The following is a 14,462-nucleotide window of genomic DNA, read 5'->3' as shown; positions in this document are numbered from 1 at the left end:
TCAATTTGCACAGAAAAGAAGGTTAGTTCTTTATTGTTGTTTAAAAAAATAATTGTGGCAGGATAGGAGTAGGATTGGACTGTGCTCCATAGAAAAGTTTGTGTTCCTCAAAAAACCTTACATTGGGTAAAGACCTTCAGGAAAGAGGCTTCAGCCTAAAGATAACAGGAAGCTTTCTCTCTACAAGCTAGTCAGTACATCAGAAACCCCAGAGAATTTTAAAACTGAGCTGCGTCTTTAATACCTTTTGTCTTGGTTTGGAAAGACACGACTCTGCTAAGGAAGGCAGGAGCCTTCGCTGAAATGGAGAATGTAAACCCTCCCCACCCCTCTGAATTGCTGTAAATTTTAAATTAAGGGGTACTCACGCAAAAAAAATATGAGAGCAGGAAATAACAGTTCTTTAATAAATAAAAGGATAAAATAAACAATGCAGTACATTAGAACAACACTGACAGAGTCAGAACCCAACCTGACACCCTGTTGGTCAGGGTGTTGGTAGCAGTCCAATTGGAAATGTGGCTGCAGTCCTGAAGTATCAGGTGTGGTTCTGCTGGAGCAGGAATCCTGTAGAGAAGTTTGTATTCTTCCTCCGAAGATCCAGCTGCTGTTCCTCTGGGGAATCCCGTGGAGAAAGCTGTGTCTCAAAAACCTCTGGATTATATCTGGGTAGCAATGCTTGGCTCCTCCTTCTGGGCGGAGCATCTCCCAATGGGATGCTGTAGTTCTTATCAGTCGTGCAGTGACATTCAATAGCTGTTATCAGCAGGTGTCCCCTCCCTAGGGAGGTGTGAATGTGGTCACTCAAAGAGATAGACAAGGCAAACTGCCCAGTTGACGAAAGATAATCTGCCATACAGATGGTAATTGAAAACATCTTGCATTGCAATCTTCAACACCTTTCCATAGGGTACTTCCTACATAGAAATAATACTAAACCAGGTCCATTAGAACATTAGGGTAATTGAGACAAAATTCTGACCTTGAATACAGGGAAATACAAGGTGCATTTTATAGAAAAGGCAGATTCTTACAATATCTCTCATATTGCTCCTGACTTGTACTTTTTCTTCTGCAACATGTCATGAAACTGCGCAGCACTGCCAGTGAGATTCAGGACATTCCAGATGATGTTGCTAAGCAATGGTCATTTGAATATTGTAGCAACTCTTAGGCTAAAGAATGGCAAATGCACGAACATTTAAAAAAACAAAAAAAGGAAAGGTGGAAAATTCTTCATTGTTAAAGACCACTGAAGATTATTTTTGTCCAGATTTTACCTTTAGATGTAGCCCAACCCAAATAATTTCTTACTGATTTCCATATGAATTCACTCCAGGTAGACATTGAGTTAGTTTGACTGCAATATTGACACTGTTAATCAAAAGTTATAATCAATATGTCAGCACTAAACAAGTAAAGATAATTAATACTAAATACTTTCTGGCAATCTCCTTTCATCATCCTAAATGTTAAATATAGGGTGGTTACCTTGGTACCTGGTTATCTTTTTTACTTTATATGGACTTTCAAACTTGAAAGGCACAAGAAATTCTAACGAAAACATGGAGTAATGTCTTCAACCTGGCATATGGACTAGAAGGATATTTTTATAATTAAATCTAGCAAAATAAAATTTAAGACTGAGAAGGCTGGACTCTTCTTCACAATATCATGTGCCTTGCCTTAATGAATGGGTTTTTGACTGGAGAGTGATAAACCTGATCTGTTGTTTCCCCATTTTGTACACTTCCATGACATTAGAAATTGTTTTTTTTCTGTTCTGTTTTCCATTCTACAGAAGAAGAAGTGTTCTTTCCAATGAGGGGGTATTTTTAGTTGGTGCATGTTTTTTTAAATTTTTATTTTCAAGAGTTTAAAATATATATAAATATATAAATATACATTCTATAAATAGAATGTAACGAAAAAATTTATTAAATGTCGGACTTTAGCTATCTTCAGACTGACTGTCTCTAGAAAAAAGTTTTCAATTGCTTTACTAACATAGAAATTGTGGAATTAAGTGCTTAAATTCCTTTTGCTAAAATGATTTTGGCAAAAGAGAAAAACCTTGTTATATGGAAGAAATCCTCATTGGTTTTGCCCAAACAATAGGTGTGGAATTGCCAAGAAACTGCCAAAATTATGCAAACATCAAGTAGGTTAGTATTTTTAAAATGACACAGAAGAACAGAGTCCAATTAAAGAAATCTTTTGCAGAAAGGAAATTTTGCTCTGAAATTTATATAGGAGTTTTCTAACTTCAAAAAGGTTTTGTGCCTAAGATAACAAGCCTGCTTTTAATAAAGGCATGTGTTTCAGCAATATTATAATTGCTTTGTATATTTATTCTATTATAGGCCCAAAATTACGTGGTCCTGGAGGGGCTCCAACCCAACAGCAACTACAATGTGGAGCTGCAGGCAGTGACACGTTGGGGTCAGATACGCCTAAAAAGTGCAAAGGTTTCTCTCCATTTTAGCACGACTCAGGACATCAGGAATAATAGTGAGTAATCAAACACCTGAATGCTGTCTCTCTCCTTTATCTGGAATTTGAATGTTTTATATAATGATATCTTAAATTTTAAAAAATCGTTTTTTTTAAGTAGGCTGTTCCATAGCACAGTGATCATCTCCTGGTCAGCTTGAGTAACCTTTTCTTGTTAAATTTCTTATTTAAAAATTGGTGACAATTTTTGCCTAATTCTTTGACTTAGACTCTACTCACCTAAAATAAACAGTTGCAAAGAAAATGGAAGCCTTTGCATAACTGTTTTGTTAATATTTTTTAGATTCAATACAGGTATGGATACTGACTGTGTTTCTAAATGGTGGAATAAAATCATTTTTGTGTGTCTTAACTGGACAGTATTAACCTGCAATGTTTTCCAAAATCCTGGCCATTTTTAGTAGCTCTTTAAGTCAGATTCTTGGAACAGAAAAGCTTGTGTCTGCTATGAGTTGATCCATATAACACTGACTCTTCTTTTAGGGAATCTAAAACATTCCATGTCTGCCAACCATGCATTCTCAAAATATTGCACACATAGGACCCACATTCAAGGTGTTCAGATGATAGGTTATAGTGTAAAGGTCTTTAGAACCTCACATGCTAAGTAATGGAGTTGCAAACTGTATCTGAATCTGGCAGAACAGCATGAATCTTAACCTTGTTTAAATGCTATTTATACAATTACAGTACAATACTGAGTAACTGCCCCAATTGCTGATTAACTAATACAGCAGAGTTCTGAAAATAAGATGTTAAAGAATATGATTTTAATTATTCTGCCCTGACTCCATTTCATTTTGTATTCATTTACATTCTTTCTTTAAAGTACACTCACAGTTTAAACTTGTAGCCATTTTCATAAGAGATCTGTAATTAATTTCAACCTCACTAATCAACTGCTGTTGTTGCCATATTCTGTTTGGGTATACATAAAATATTGCAATGTGATTGTTAGCTATCACAGACCTTCTTGTCTATGGTTGGTATTAATAGATCAAGAAGAAAAAATAAGCTGAAGCATCCTTCTTTTTCCTTTTTAAACTAATCTTTACTACTCTTTTGGGCCATCTTGAGAGACAGCAGAAGGTCAAGTTTTCATCTCTTCCATGCACTGAGTCTTTGCTTCAAATCCATACCAAAATATCAGCTTGAATCTCCACTGTCTCTATATTAGGCAAGTTTGAGTTAAATCCTCAGTGAAGCCCAATGTAAGTAAAAGAGTTCTGCCTTTTCCTTATTGGCCCTCCTAGATTGTACCTTTGCTTTTTTTCATCCCCTAGAAAAGGAGCTTAGTTTGCAGGACTGTGCATGGTATCAAAATCGTCTTGCAGTTATCACATTAAATTCTCCTTTTTTTTCTGTATGTACACAGGAGAGGTAATAGAGGAAAAAATAACTGTGGGAACTGGGTGTTAAATTGCATACAGTGAGCCATTGAGCTCTGCTAGAGGAGTATCATTGGTGCTTGAGAGATTTCAGATTTTGCTGGTTTTTTCCTAAGAATTGTTTGTGGGGTTTGCTGCTTTTTTGTCTTCTCTTTTTCCCCCCCTGCAAATTTCACTAGATAAACAAGCAAAAATTTTTTTCCACATTGTCCCCCTACCCAATTTCCTGCTTATTTTAATAAAGTTTCTGTGAAGTTCTGGCTCCTGGTGCTAACCTTAAGGTTTTTAGTTTTCATTGCAGTCATCTTGACTGTCATGTCACCACAACATCACAGCTTTAAGTAAGAACTCAGCTCACAGCTGAGTTTACGTCAAATCAAAGAATCCTGATGGTGAGGTTTTATCTGTCTGAGGTTGGTCTGTGTCCTGCTAAGTGGGAGAAAATTCTAGATGCCATTGGATACAACTAGCCAGAGAGAAAATGGGCAAGCTTTGTGAGTTCTTTGTCTCATTATATTATCAGTATAGCTTTATAAGTGTTTCCATCTTGGCAGCAGAGAAAATTAATCAACTGACCTTTGTCATGCTTTATTGGTACTCCTGATATTAGGTCAGACCATCATAATCTTTAAACATTATAGTAAATAAAGACTTTCCATACAACAAAAGCCTTCTAAACTGAAGGTGAGTAATTGAGATACAAGCATGTTGTTTTTTGTACCATTTCATATTTTCTGTGAGAAATCCTTTCACTGGTAGGTCTGTATTAACTCTCTGTGGCCTCACTAATGTTCTGACTTTCTTGGTCTATATCACCTCTGGGTTTATGTTTGGAGAAAATCTTTGTTTCAGTTTTCCTTCTTCAAACCATTTTTCAGAATCTGATGCAGGTCACATCTGAGTTATTACTTATAAATTCCCCATTTATGCTATACCTCACATGTGACTCCACTGCTTCATCATTATCTGTCCACTGCAGTGGAACCTCTTTCCTTTCATTGTCACAACTAGATTTAAATTCCTTCCACAATTTTGCTTGGATACCCTGCCCTCTCCATGATTTTGCTTCAGAAAATGGACCATCAGTAGTTTTTCTAAAAATCTGCTACCTACTTATGTCTAATTAGTACAGATTTTTTTAATGCCTTCTGCTTTATTTTGCTTTACTGGGGTGACTTTTTTGTACTAAAAGGTTCATTATTGTTGTATTGTATTTTAAACTAGAGTAAAACTACATTGGGAACAATATCTTTTTGATCTTGTTTACTTCAAGAATTTTGACTGTTCAAATTATGAACATCCATTTATTTAATGAGCAGTGTTTTCTCTTTAACTGCAAATCAGTGCTTGTACCAAGTAAAACACATATTTGTTTGAGTATTTCAGTAATAAATTTATAGAAAAAAATTGAGCATCCCTTCTCTTAAAGCCATGAGGTGTAAAGGAGAGTCAAGATTCTTTGAACCTAAACCACTGATATCACTCACTTTAATTGATAGAGCACTCTATCAATGAGAGATGTATTTAGGCCTTTTTGGACATTTTTTAAATGGCTAGATTATATTTTACATAGAAAAGCAAGTAAAAACCTCTCCTGGAGGAGATGCAAATTCATCTTCTATATCTCACTCAGGTTAGTTAGGTACAGAGCCAGTCCTGGTTGATGTAATTTTGAGAATACTCAGAAGCAGATGGAGACATATGAAAAAGAAACAAAAAAAATTGCCTGAAATATTATCTAGGACATGACATCTTTGGCTTGTCTTTATTTTGGGACTTGCATGGACTTTGGGAAATAATTCCAGAAGCAACATGCCAATTTTGCTGAAGTCCCACTGTTAGGTACTCAGCTCTGTGTGGAATTAAGCTCTGGTTTTTGGGTATCTGGTCCTATTGTCAGAATAGAGATAGCCCACACCCCACTGAAGTAATTTAGTCCTACACATTTCTGTGAGCTTTGACCTCAGCCCTCTGGCATTACATTTCCCCACACTCAGAAAGGCATTGCCTCACTATATTTGTGTGCTTCACTTCTGGGAAATGTACAAGATTCTTGCTTGATCTTTATATAGAAATATTCTAAATTGGTGTCCTGGTTTTTGTGGAAGTAGAGCAGACAGAGATAGCAAAGGAGAGATTTAATAAAATTAAAATAATTTAAATTGAGGAATACCTGATAGATTTTAGTTTGTACTTCTCTCTATAACTTTTTCATTTTCATTTAGATAGTAGTAACTTTATGGTTACCTTAAGAAAGAATTAAGTTTGGTAGTTTAATATAAAACAAACTAACAAAATGAAAACTGTATCAGATTCAGCAAAGGGCCAAGACAGTGAAACTTGACCATAAAGCAAGTCAGTTTTAATTGAAGCTGCATATAAGGCAAAATGTTCAAGTTTATATATTACTCCTGGAAATTATTGAAACCTGAATCTTTCCCTCTTTCTCTCAGGTATGTAGTTAATAATTTGCCACTTCCTTATTATTGGACTCTTTAGTTTTAATTTAGGTATAATATTGAATTAAATGCAGCTTTTTTTTTTTTGGTTATAATCTGATCCTCCTAATCAGATCAGATACATTTGCAAGTGTGCAATGAAAAGTGCAGTTTGAATGAACATTTCTTTCTTTTCAACTGAAAATATCTATTAAGTACTGTCAACCCTGCTCAATGATGATAAATTTTTACCAAAGAAAATGCTTGATGAAGGACATGCAATTGCAATTGCTTGTTGGAAGCAAGGCACACAGCACCAAGGGAATTGCTGAAAGAAAATTCTGCTCTTGCAATGTTTTCCTAAGCCTTCACCATTCACTGTTGGGAACAGGAAAGTGGGCAAGACAGATCTTTAATCTGACCACAGTGTTCATATACAGCATACCAGAGGCCTATATTTACTTTGATGTAGTAACCACATGTGGCGCTCTGTGGGTTACATTCAATGCTGTCCTTGGATTTTGTGCATGTTCAAACACTGCATGAATATAAAGACTGTGAAGTATTAGAGGGAACTACTAGTAGATACCGTGCCTGTTTAAAAAATCTTTGTGTTAACATTTCTTGTTCTTTGAGATATAAATACAGTCCATTTCCTTATTACTCTTCAGAAAATTTACAGACATTTCCCTATGAAAACGTGTTTATTTTTTTGGTTACTTTCTAAATTTGACTGAATTTCAAATGAGTGATTTTTCAGCCATTAATTCTTTATATTTATTTCATTTAGGTAAGAAATGGAAACAAGATAATTTGGAATAAAGATACTATTATTTTCTGAATTACACCAAATTTAGCACAGCCATTATACAGCACTGTAGTTAACTAAATAGTTTCCGGATTGTTCTGTGTATTGCAGAGGAACGGACACCAGCTGGGAAACCACAGAAAGGACTGGTGGATCCTTACCCAGCCTTTCAAAGAAGGAAAACCACTCGTTTTCTTAAAATTGGAACTCCCTTCTATCAGGACAATCAACTTCAGGTCAAAGTTTACTGGAAGAAGACAGGTTTGTCAAATTTTGCTTTACTATTTTCTCTAAGGAGGACTCTTCCCATCCATCTCAGAGTTGTAGAGCATTAACACAATATTATAAGTAATTAATAGTAGAATCCTACACCCATCTTTTCATCCCTCCATCTTCACATTGGAGGGAAACATTGCCTCTCCTCTTTGTGTTATGTCTGTGTGTATGTCTTACAGGAGGAAATGACATGAGTTAGCTATCCAAAAATTATAGTCAGTCATGCTGGGACACTGAATCTTCACAGAGCTGAGACAATTTTTATTTTGGTAGGAATTACCTTTGTAAAGTTTTAAATTGCAGAATTTGACATTACCCACAAAAGTTCTAAGGAACATATGAATGTTTAGCTTTATGCCAAACTTTATCAGTCGCCTTGATTTAGAACAGAATGGATAGTTGGTCACAGCCAGGAAACATTTTGAAGTTAGTTTTCTTCTAGGCTGCATCCTTCTGATTTTCAGAAAAGTCTTAACAACAATTCTATGGTTTATTTCTCCAGTCAAAAGGAAAATGACATAAATTTATAGTGTCTCTTCATATTCAGAAATCAAAAAAGGGATTTTCCTTTCTTGACATCTAAGAGCATATAGGCTGCTCCATTTTAGCCATAAAATTTTGTTATTTCAAAATGTGATCACACTGTTCATTTTTTAGCTTGCATCAAAATTGAATGGATTTTACATGTGTAGCAATACTACTAAATTAAATCCATTCAATTCTTGTGCTTGAACTCAAGGGCTACAAAGTGGATAGTCATGTTTTCATCTTGAATTTTTCAAAGAATTTCAGAAATATTTAAGTGCTTTTGGGTTTAGATGTGTGTGGCATCACCCTGAAAGAGGACAGGCTGTATAAATGTTCAATTATGCTATGTAACATAGGAATATGTCACACTGGATATTGTGGATTGTGAGAAGTGTCCTTTGCTTCTTATCCTTTGCCTGCCTTTTTAAATGCTTACCTTCGAGGCCCTGCTATGCCAATTACTTTCAAATCCATCCTTATTCCTACCTAAAACCTGCAAGCTTTGTTTCAGCTGAGTACGTGAACATTTTGCATATTTGTCCCTGTCTTGGCTATGCTAGGTTTTTTTTCTTCCTTTCCCCCTTATATTTCATTTTTGGGTTGTTTCATGGAAAGCTGGAACAATTTAAAGTTTAAATAAAATTGAGACAATTTTACAAAAAAATGTGGTTTTCGTTACCCAAAGTGACATTTATATGTTCTGAGCTTTGTCAGGACCGATCACCTTGAACTTTAGCCTCTGCAAGTGAGATGTCAACTCATTGTCCAAGCTTCTTTTATTGCTAGAAAAGAAAAGCAGGTGACTTCTGTAACAATGCATCCCCCACAGCAGCAGAATTGCTCTCTGGAGATGCCTCTCTTCTTTACTGAGGACAGAGGGGAGCCTAGACAGCTCATTTGTAGAAACCTTAGAGATGCCTAATGTCTCCCTGTGAGCTGAGGTTCTATTCTTGGCAGTCTGTGCTGAAAAAAATGAAGGGCAGGATTCAAAGATGAGGAGACAACGATGTCTCCCACAGGCGTCAGACAGGGTTGTGCAACTCACAGTCTGCAGATTCAGCCCAGTGGAACAATCAATCCTGCTGCAGCTGTTTTCCTGCCAGCCTGCTGCCAGAAGAAAGAGCATGTGTCCTGTGACCAGAATGCCAGCACCCCTACTGACATTCACCTTGTGAATAGTTTGCCAAAGTTAGTTTTACTTAATGGAGGGGATATCCTGAGCAGAACAGCAATATTCTTGTTCCAACACAGATATCTTGAACTAGGTGGCCACTATTTATAATGGTATTGTAGTTATTGAACTTAGAGGCATTGCACCATAGAAACCTAAATGTTTCCATCTAAATCTGGAGCAGAATCTCACTGTCTGCGGCATACCTGGAGGTAATATTTGTATTAAAGGCTATAAATGTCTATAAAAAGAAATAATGCAGTCAGCATCCTTATAGTGACTCAAAGTTTGGAAATAAGAGGATTTCAAAGTGGTGTAATTTCCAGAATTGGAGAATGTCACAGACAGCTAGGTCACAGACCTGTCAAAAATGACATGGATTTTCATGCTGTCACCTCGTGCCAGGGCTGTACTAGCTGAATTGCTGAGTTACTGAGTGTACAGTGACTCATCCTGTGTGGAGCTGTGTGCATCCAGTGACATAAGGGGACACCCAGAAACCCATTTTGGCCCTGAGTGGGGGCAAATTCTGTGAGGTGCACTGGGGTGTTTAGGTACATGCCCCAGCCCTGCAGTAGGAGATGCCTTCCTTTTTCCTGCAGAACAAGCAGTGATAGCAAAGGTGTGTGAAGAGAGGCAGAATATGGCAGTTCATCACTCTTACCTTCCTTTTTTTTCTTTTTTAAAAATAAAATATCAGTATTCTGAGTGACAGCACATGCAGTAACTCTGCAGGAACATTGCCTTGTGTGGAACTGAAGTATAGGAGCCAGCAGCTTTTATAAGCTCTTGCAAGGGTTTGGAGATTATGTACTGCATGGATGAGGTACTGTAAATTTGCTAGTAACAATTTACTGCAGAGCAGGTCTGTGTGACTGTGCAAGGAACACAGCAGGAAAATCACATTGTCTTCATGAAAAACAGCAGTTACTGGGACAGCTGTGCTGGGAACTGAACCCACACATCTTTCACCTTTATGAACTGCACTAGATTGTGTTTAGGGACTTGTAGGAGGTAGTAGAGTGCAGCAACTATAATAGGAAATACTGAGAGAGACCTTACCTGAGCCTGCTCAGTGGCATGGCATCTGTTTTTATTGCAGGTAGGCAATTAGAGTTCTAATAGTTCCTGACAAAAAAATTGATGTGTTTGTCTCCTACATAGTGGGTGAACACAGAAGTCTCTGTTGTTTGCACTAATGTTCTCATTTTTGTGTAGTTTGCTATTAAAAATCAACATTTTTTTTTTGGTGGAGAAACACAGCCATTCTATAGTCCTAAATTAGAATGTGTAACTTTAAAACAGAAAAAGTAAGAGGCCAGCATGAAACCATGTGAAATAAGTAGGTTGATAAGCATAAGAGTTAACATGATAAAAAAATAATTAAAGAAATAAATGTCTCAAGATTAAACATGTTGGAAATTTGTAAATTGATCAAATTTCAATTGGTTGTAGTAGTCTTTGCTTTGTCTTGTATAGTTTTCAAGTCTTTTTGGATTTTCTGTGTTAGACTTCATAACATGAACAGGATGTGGTTGCAGAGATGATGAAATAAAAAATGTTATTTAGATTTTGGATGGGGTTTTTATTAATATGAAGATTTAAACCAGTATATTATCACAGAATTGCAGAATGGCTGGGTTTGGAAGGGATCTCTGGAGATGATCTACTCCAACCTCTCTGCTAAACCAGGTTCACTTGGAGTAGATTGCACAGGATCTCATCCAGGCAGGTTTCAAGTATCTCCAGAGAAAGAGACTCCACAACCATTTTGGGCATCCTGTTACACTTTTTTTGTCGCCATCACTTAGCTGAACTTTACTCTGTTTCAGTTTTTGCACATTGTCCCTTGCCCTGCCAATGGGCACAGCTGAAAGACTGTGGCTCCATCTTCTTGATACCCATCCTTAAGACCTTTGTAAGCATTGATAAGATCTCCTCTCAGTCTCTCTTCTCAAGGCTGGATGGGCCCAGCTACCTCAGCCTTTCTTCATGAGAGGCTCCAGTCCCTCAGTCATCTTTGTTGCCCTCCACTGGACCAGCTCCAGGAGTTCCATATCTCTCTTGTCCTCAGGTTCCCAGAGCTGGACACAGCACTCAGATGTGGCCTCACCAGGGCTGAGCAGAGGGCAGGATCCCTCAACCTGCTGGCAATGCTCTCCCTAATGCCCCCCAGGATCCCACTGGCCTCCCTGGCCCCCAGGACCCACTGCTGGCTCATGGACAGATGGCTGTGCACCAGCACCCCCAGGTCCTGCTCCACAGAGCTGCTTTCCAGCAGGTCACTCCCAGCCTGTCCTGGCACAGAGGGCTGTTCCTCCCCAGGTGCAGGACCCTGCCTTTGCTGAAACTTTGTTCAACCCTACAGTTGCCCTTGTTATGTTGAAATTGTTTCTTTTAGCTGTAATGAAAATTTTAATAGCTACTATAACAGCAGTCTTTCTCTTAGTAAAAACCATTATTACTTTTCTATATTAATAACTGCTCATTTTTTATTGTATTCCTAATTCAGTGGTCATGTCATTCTATGCAGACCAGAGATTTTTATATCATTTAAAGAAACACAAACATGCTCCTAAGGTTGTTTTAGATGATTTCTTTATTTTCATTGGTCCCATTTTAGCTGAGAAGCTATTTTGCTTAGGTCAGTCATAGAAGAGTTTAAATGGGCAGGAGGGACTTCTGGAGGACAGCTGGTGCAACCATCTGCTCAAAGTCAAACTAACTGTGAAGTTAAATAAAGTTATTCAGTTCTGTCTGCAAGGCCCTGTAACAGATATTGTCACTGTTTTTTCAATTCATCCTCCATCAATACAAGCCTGCTGACGCCATCTAGGTTTATTGCAATGTGCCTTATGACTTACAGAAGGTATGGTGATGTCTCTTTACTATTCAAAGATAGCTGCTCCATGACTGAAGATCTTTTCTTCAGTGAACTTTGCAGATGAGCCTCTGGAAAGGAAATGAAAAGACCAGTGATGCCATCAGGGCCAAAGCTCTCATTTTTATATGATCCTTCTAAACAGAATTCATCAGACCTCTGTCCTGTGCAACAACTGCATCAGAGGGGGTGTTGCAAACTATTATTGAACTAAACTATTGCTGAGTTTGTTATACAGCAAAGGAGTGACTGCATATCAGTACTCAGAAACTCAACACAGTGTTTGAATAAAAGTCTGAGTGAGGGAATGGATTTCCATATATATGCATCATAATGTGTCACAATTTGGTAAGCAGGAAAGACTTATCTGGGCCTGTTCTTCAAGTGTCATTTCTTAAGTCCCATTAACTTTAGTAAGCATAAGGCATGACTGGAATGTAGAACCTGGACTTTACATTAAAATAAAGCTCTTTCTGAAATAGTCTTTCAGTTTGCATGCTTTGTATGATGTCAATAATCACTTCAGGATGTATGCTAGCAAAAATACCTCCACACTTCAGGCAGTACAAGGTACTTAGCAAGTGCACATGATGCTGCTAGACAGAGCCATCCAAAAGCGTGTTGTATATGAATACAATAACTTCTTTCTGAAGGAAAAAAGTGTCTTTTCCTTGCTGCCTTTCACTTAGGCCAGGGATTAGAGAAACAGTACATTCCTTAAGCAGCATGAATCCCCCTTTTGTAAATGAAAAGTAGAATGTGTTCCATAGCCAGATATTTTGGCCATCTTGATGTGTGAAATTAGAAATCATCAAGCAGTGAAATCAAATTAAACAAATCACTTTTAACTCCTTGATGCTGAGGTCACAGAGTACCATCTGTTACAAAAAATGGATGCACTCTGAAACCCCTATTTAAAGTGATTGTATACTGGGGATGATTAAGAACCTCAGTATATTGTGCAGTAATCAAGACTGAAAGTGTGAAAATAAAAAATTCTGAAGTTTTCTCTGTTTTTCTGTGGTTGGGCAACTAGAGAGCTGAGTATCGGACTTAGCTGAAAATCCTCCAAGTTGCTGCAAATCTGTATATGAAAATAAAATTTTGTCCAGACAGACATAAGAAAAGAAATCCCACCTTTTATGAACTCTCTGCATCAATTTTCGTCACTTGCTGCAATAATTATAATGCACTAAAATATCAGAATGTAATTTCTTTCCAAAGCACTTGTCACAACAATATTTTCTAAAGTCATTACTCTGCCTTCACTACCATTTTCTCAGTGCCTGTTATTTGAGTGTAATACAACTCTCCTTGCTCAAGTAAAGCTTTAGCTTCCTTTTTGAATTAAGTCTATGTGCATTTACTTCCCCCTGTTTAAATTAAACATTTTAAGTACCTCTAGATATTCAAAATCAATATATCTGCCTCTTGGTTTTGCTTAAAAAGACAAATATTTAAAATGCATTAAGACTTGGCTTCAGGCTTCTTTCTTTGTATTTCTGTAAGTGCTAAAGCAGAAGAAAAAAGAATACTTAAGGCAGGAAGAGGCAGAAAATCTACCATTGTCTGATAAATCAACCAAACAAGAATAATGAATTAAATTACAGAGAAGAATAAAATCCAAGGCATGGCAAAGCAAATAGAGAGCTAACGCAAATGCTTTTAAATCCAGATCTTAGGAAAACAAAATTAACTTTCACTTAGTTCAGGGACATAAATGAAGTGACTGTGTGTGCTGACTCTTTGTTTGTAATAAGGTATTTCATATGGCAGGTTTTGAAGTGAAAGTTTTCCCATTGATAATACATTCAAATGGTCCTTTCTCATGGCAGTAGGGCCATTGAGGGTAAAGAAATCCTTTAGTGGCATTTGGAGTTTCCAGCTCCTACTGTAAAGAATTCTGCAGTACTTGCTGAGCACTAAAGCATTATTTGGTTTGGTACTAGCTGTTGCATTAGGCAGATTAGTGTTTGAGCAGCTGGCCATATTCTAATTATTGATATTGTAGCAGTAAAATACTTGTACTTCAAGATATCACTATGGTCCAGATGGTTCTTTCAACAAAATGACCTGACTAATTATACTGAAGTATACACTAATATATTGCCCTCAGACTTCCAGGAGAATACAGGGACTTTGTCTCAGCAGTGGCTGATTGTGTGGGTATGCATAATATGCATTAGTTCTTAGGGATTTAATTAGTAAAGCTGGCTCTAAGCACAAGACTCTTCAACTCGATCACTTCTTTAGAAATGCACTGGCAGATATTACAGAATTTGCTTTTCCATATGTGCTACTCCTGACTCAGATGCCTGTATCTTATGGGCTTCCACAGCATTGAGCCTGGGGAGATAGGTAGTGCTGTAAGCTTTATTTATCATATGAAATTATTCTGGAGTTAAAAGAACATCCTGTCAGAAGTGTCTGTGTGGTTCCTACCCCTCCCTAACTTTGT

General features: G+C 37.2%; 1 protein-coding gene across 1 annotated transcript in view; it reads left to right on the top strand.

Annotated features, from left to right (window-relative positions):
- Positions 1–14,462, top strand: part of ANOS1 (anosmin 1) — a 132,933-nt gene that overhangs the window by 95,834 nt on the left and 22,637 nt on the right. Inside the window, exons 8-9 of the mRNA XM_054271968.1 lie at positions 2,364–2,511; positions 7,260–7,409. Coding sequence (XP_054127943.1) covers positions 2,364–2,511; positions 7,260–7,409 — 298 coding nt within the window. The remainder of the gene's footprint in view (positions 1–2,363; positions 2,512–7,259; positions 7,410–14,462) is intronic.

Source organism: Melozone crissalis, unplaced genomic scaffold, assembly GCF_028551555.1.
Source record: "Melozone crissalis strain CALT ecotype California unplaced genomic scaffold, PUWL_Pcris_2 ptg000013l_1, whole genome shotgun sequence".
NCBI classification, from domain to species: domain Eukaryota; kingdom Metazoa; phylum Chordata; class Aves; order Passeriformes; family Passerellidae; genus Melozone; species Melozone crissalis.
This window is presented reverse-complemented; position numbering and strand designations above follow the sequence as displayed.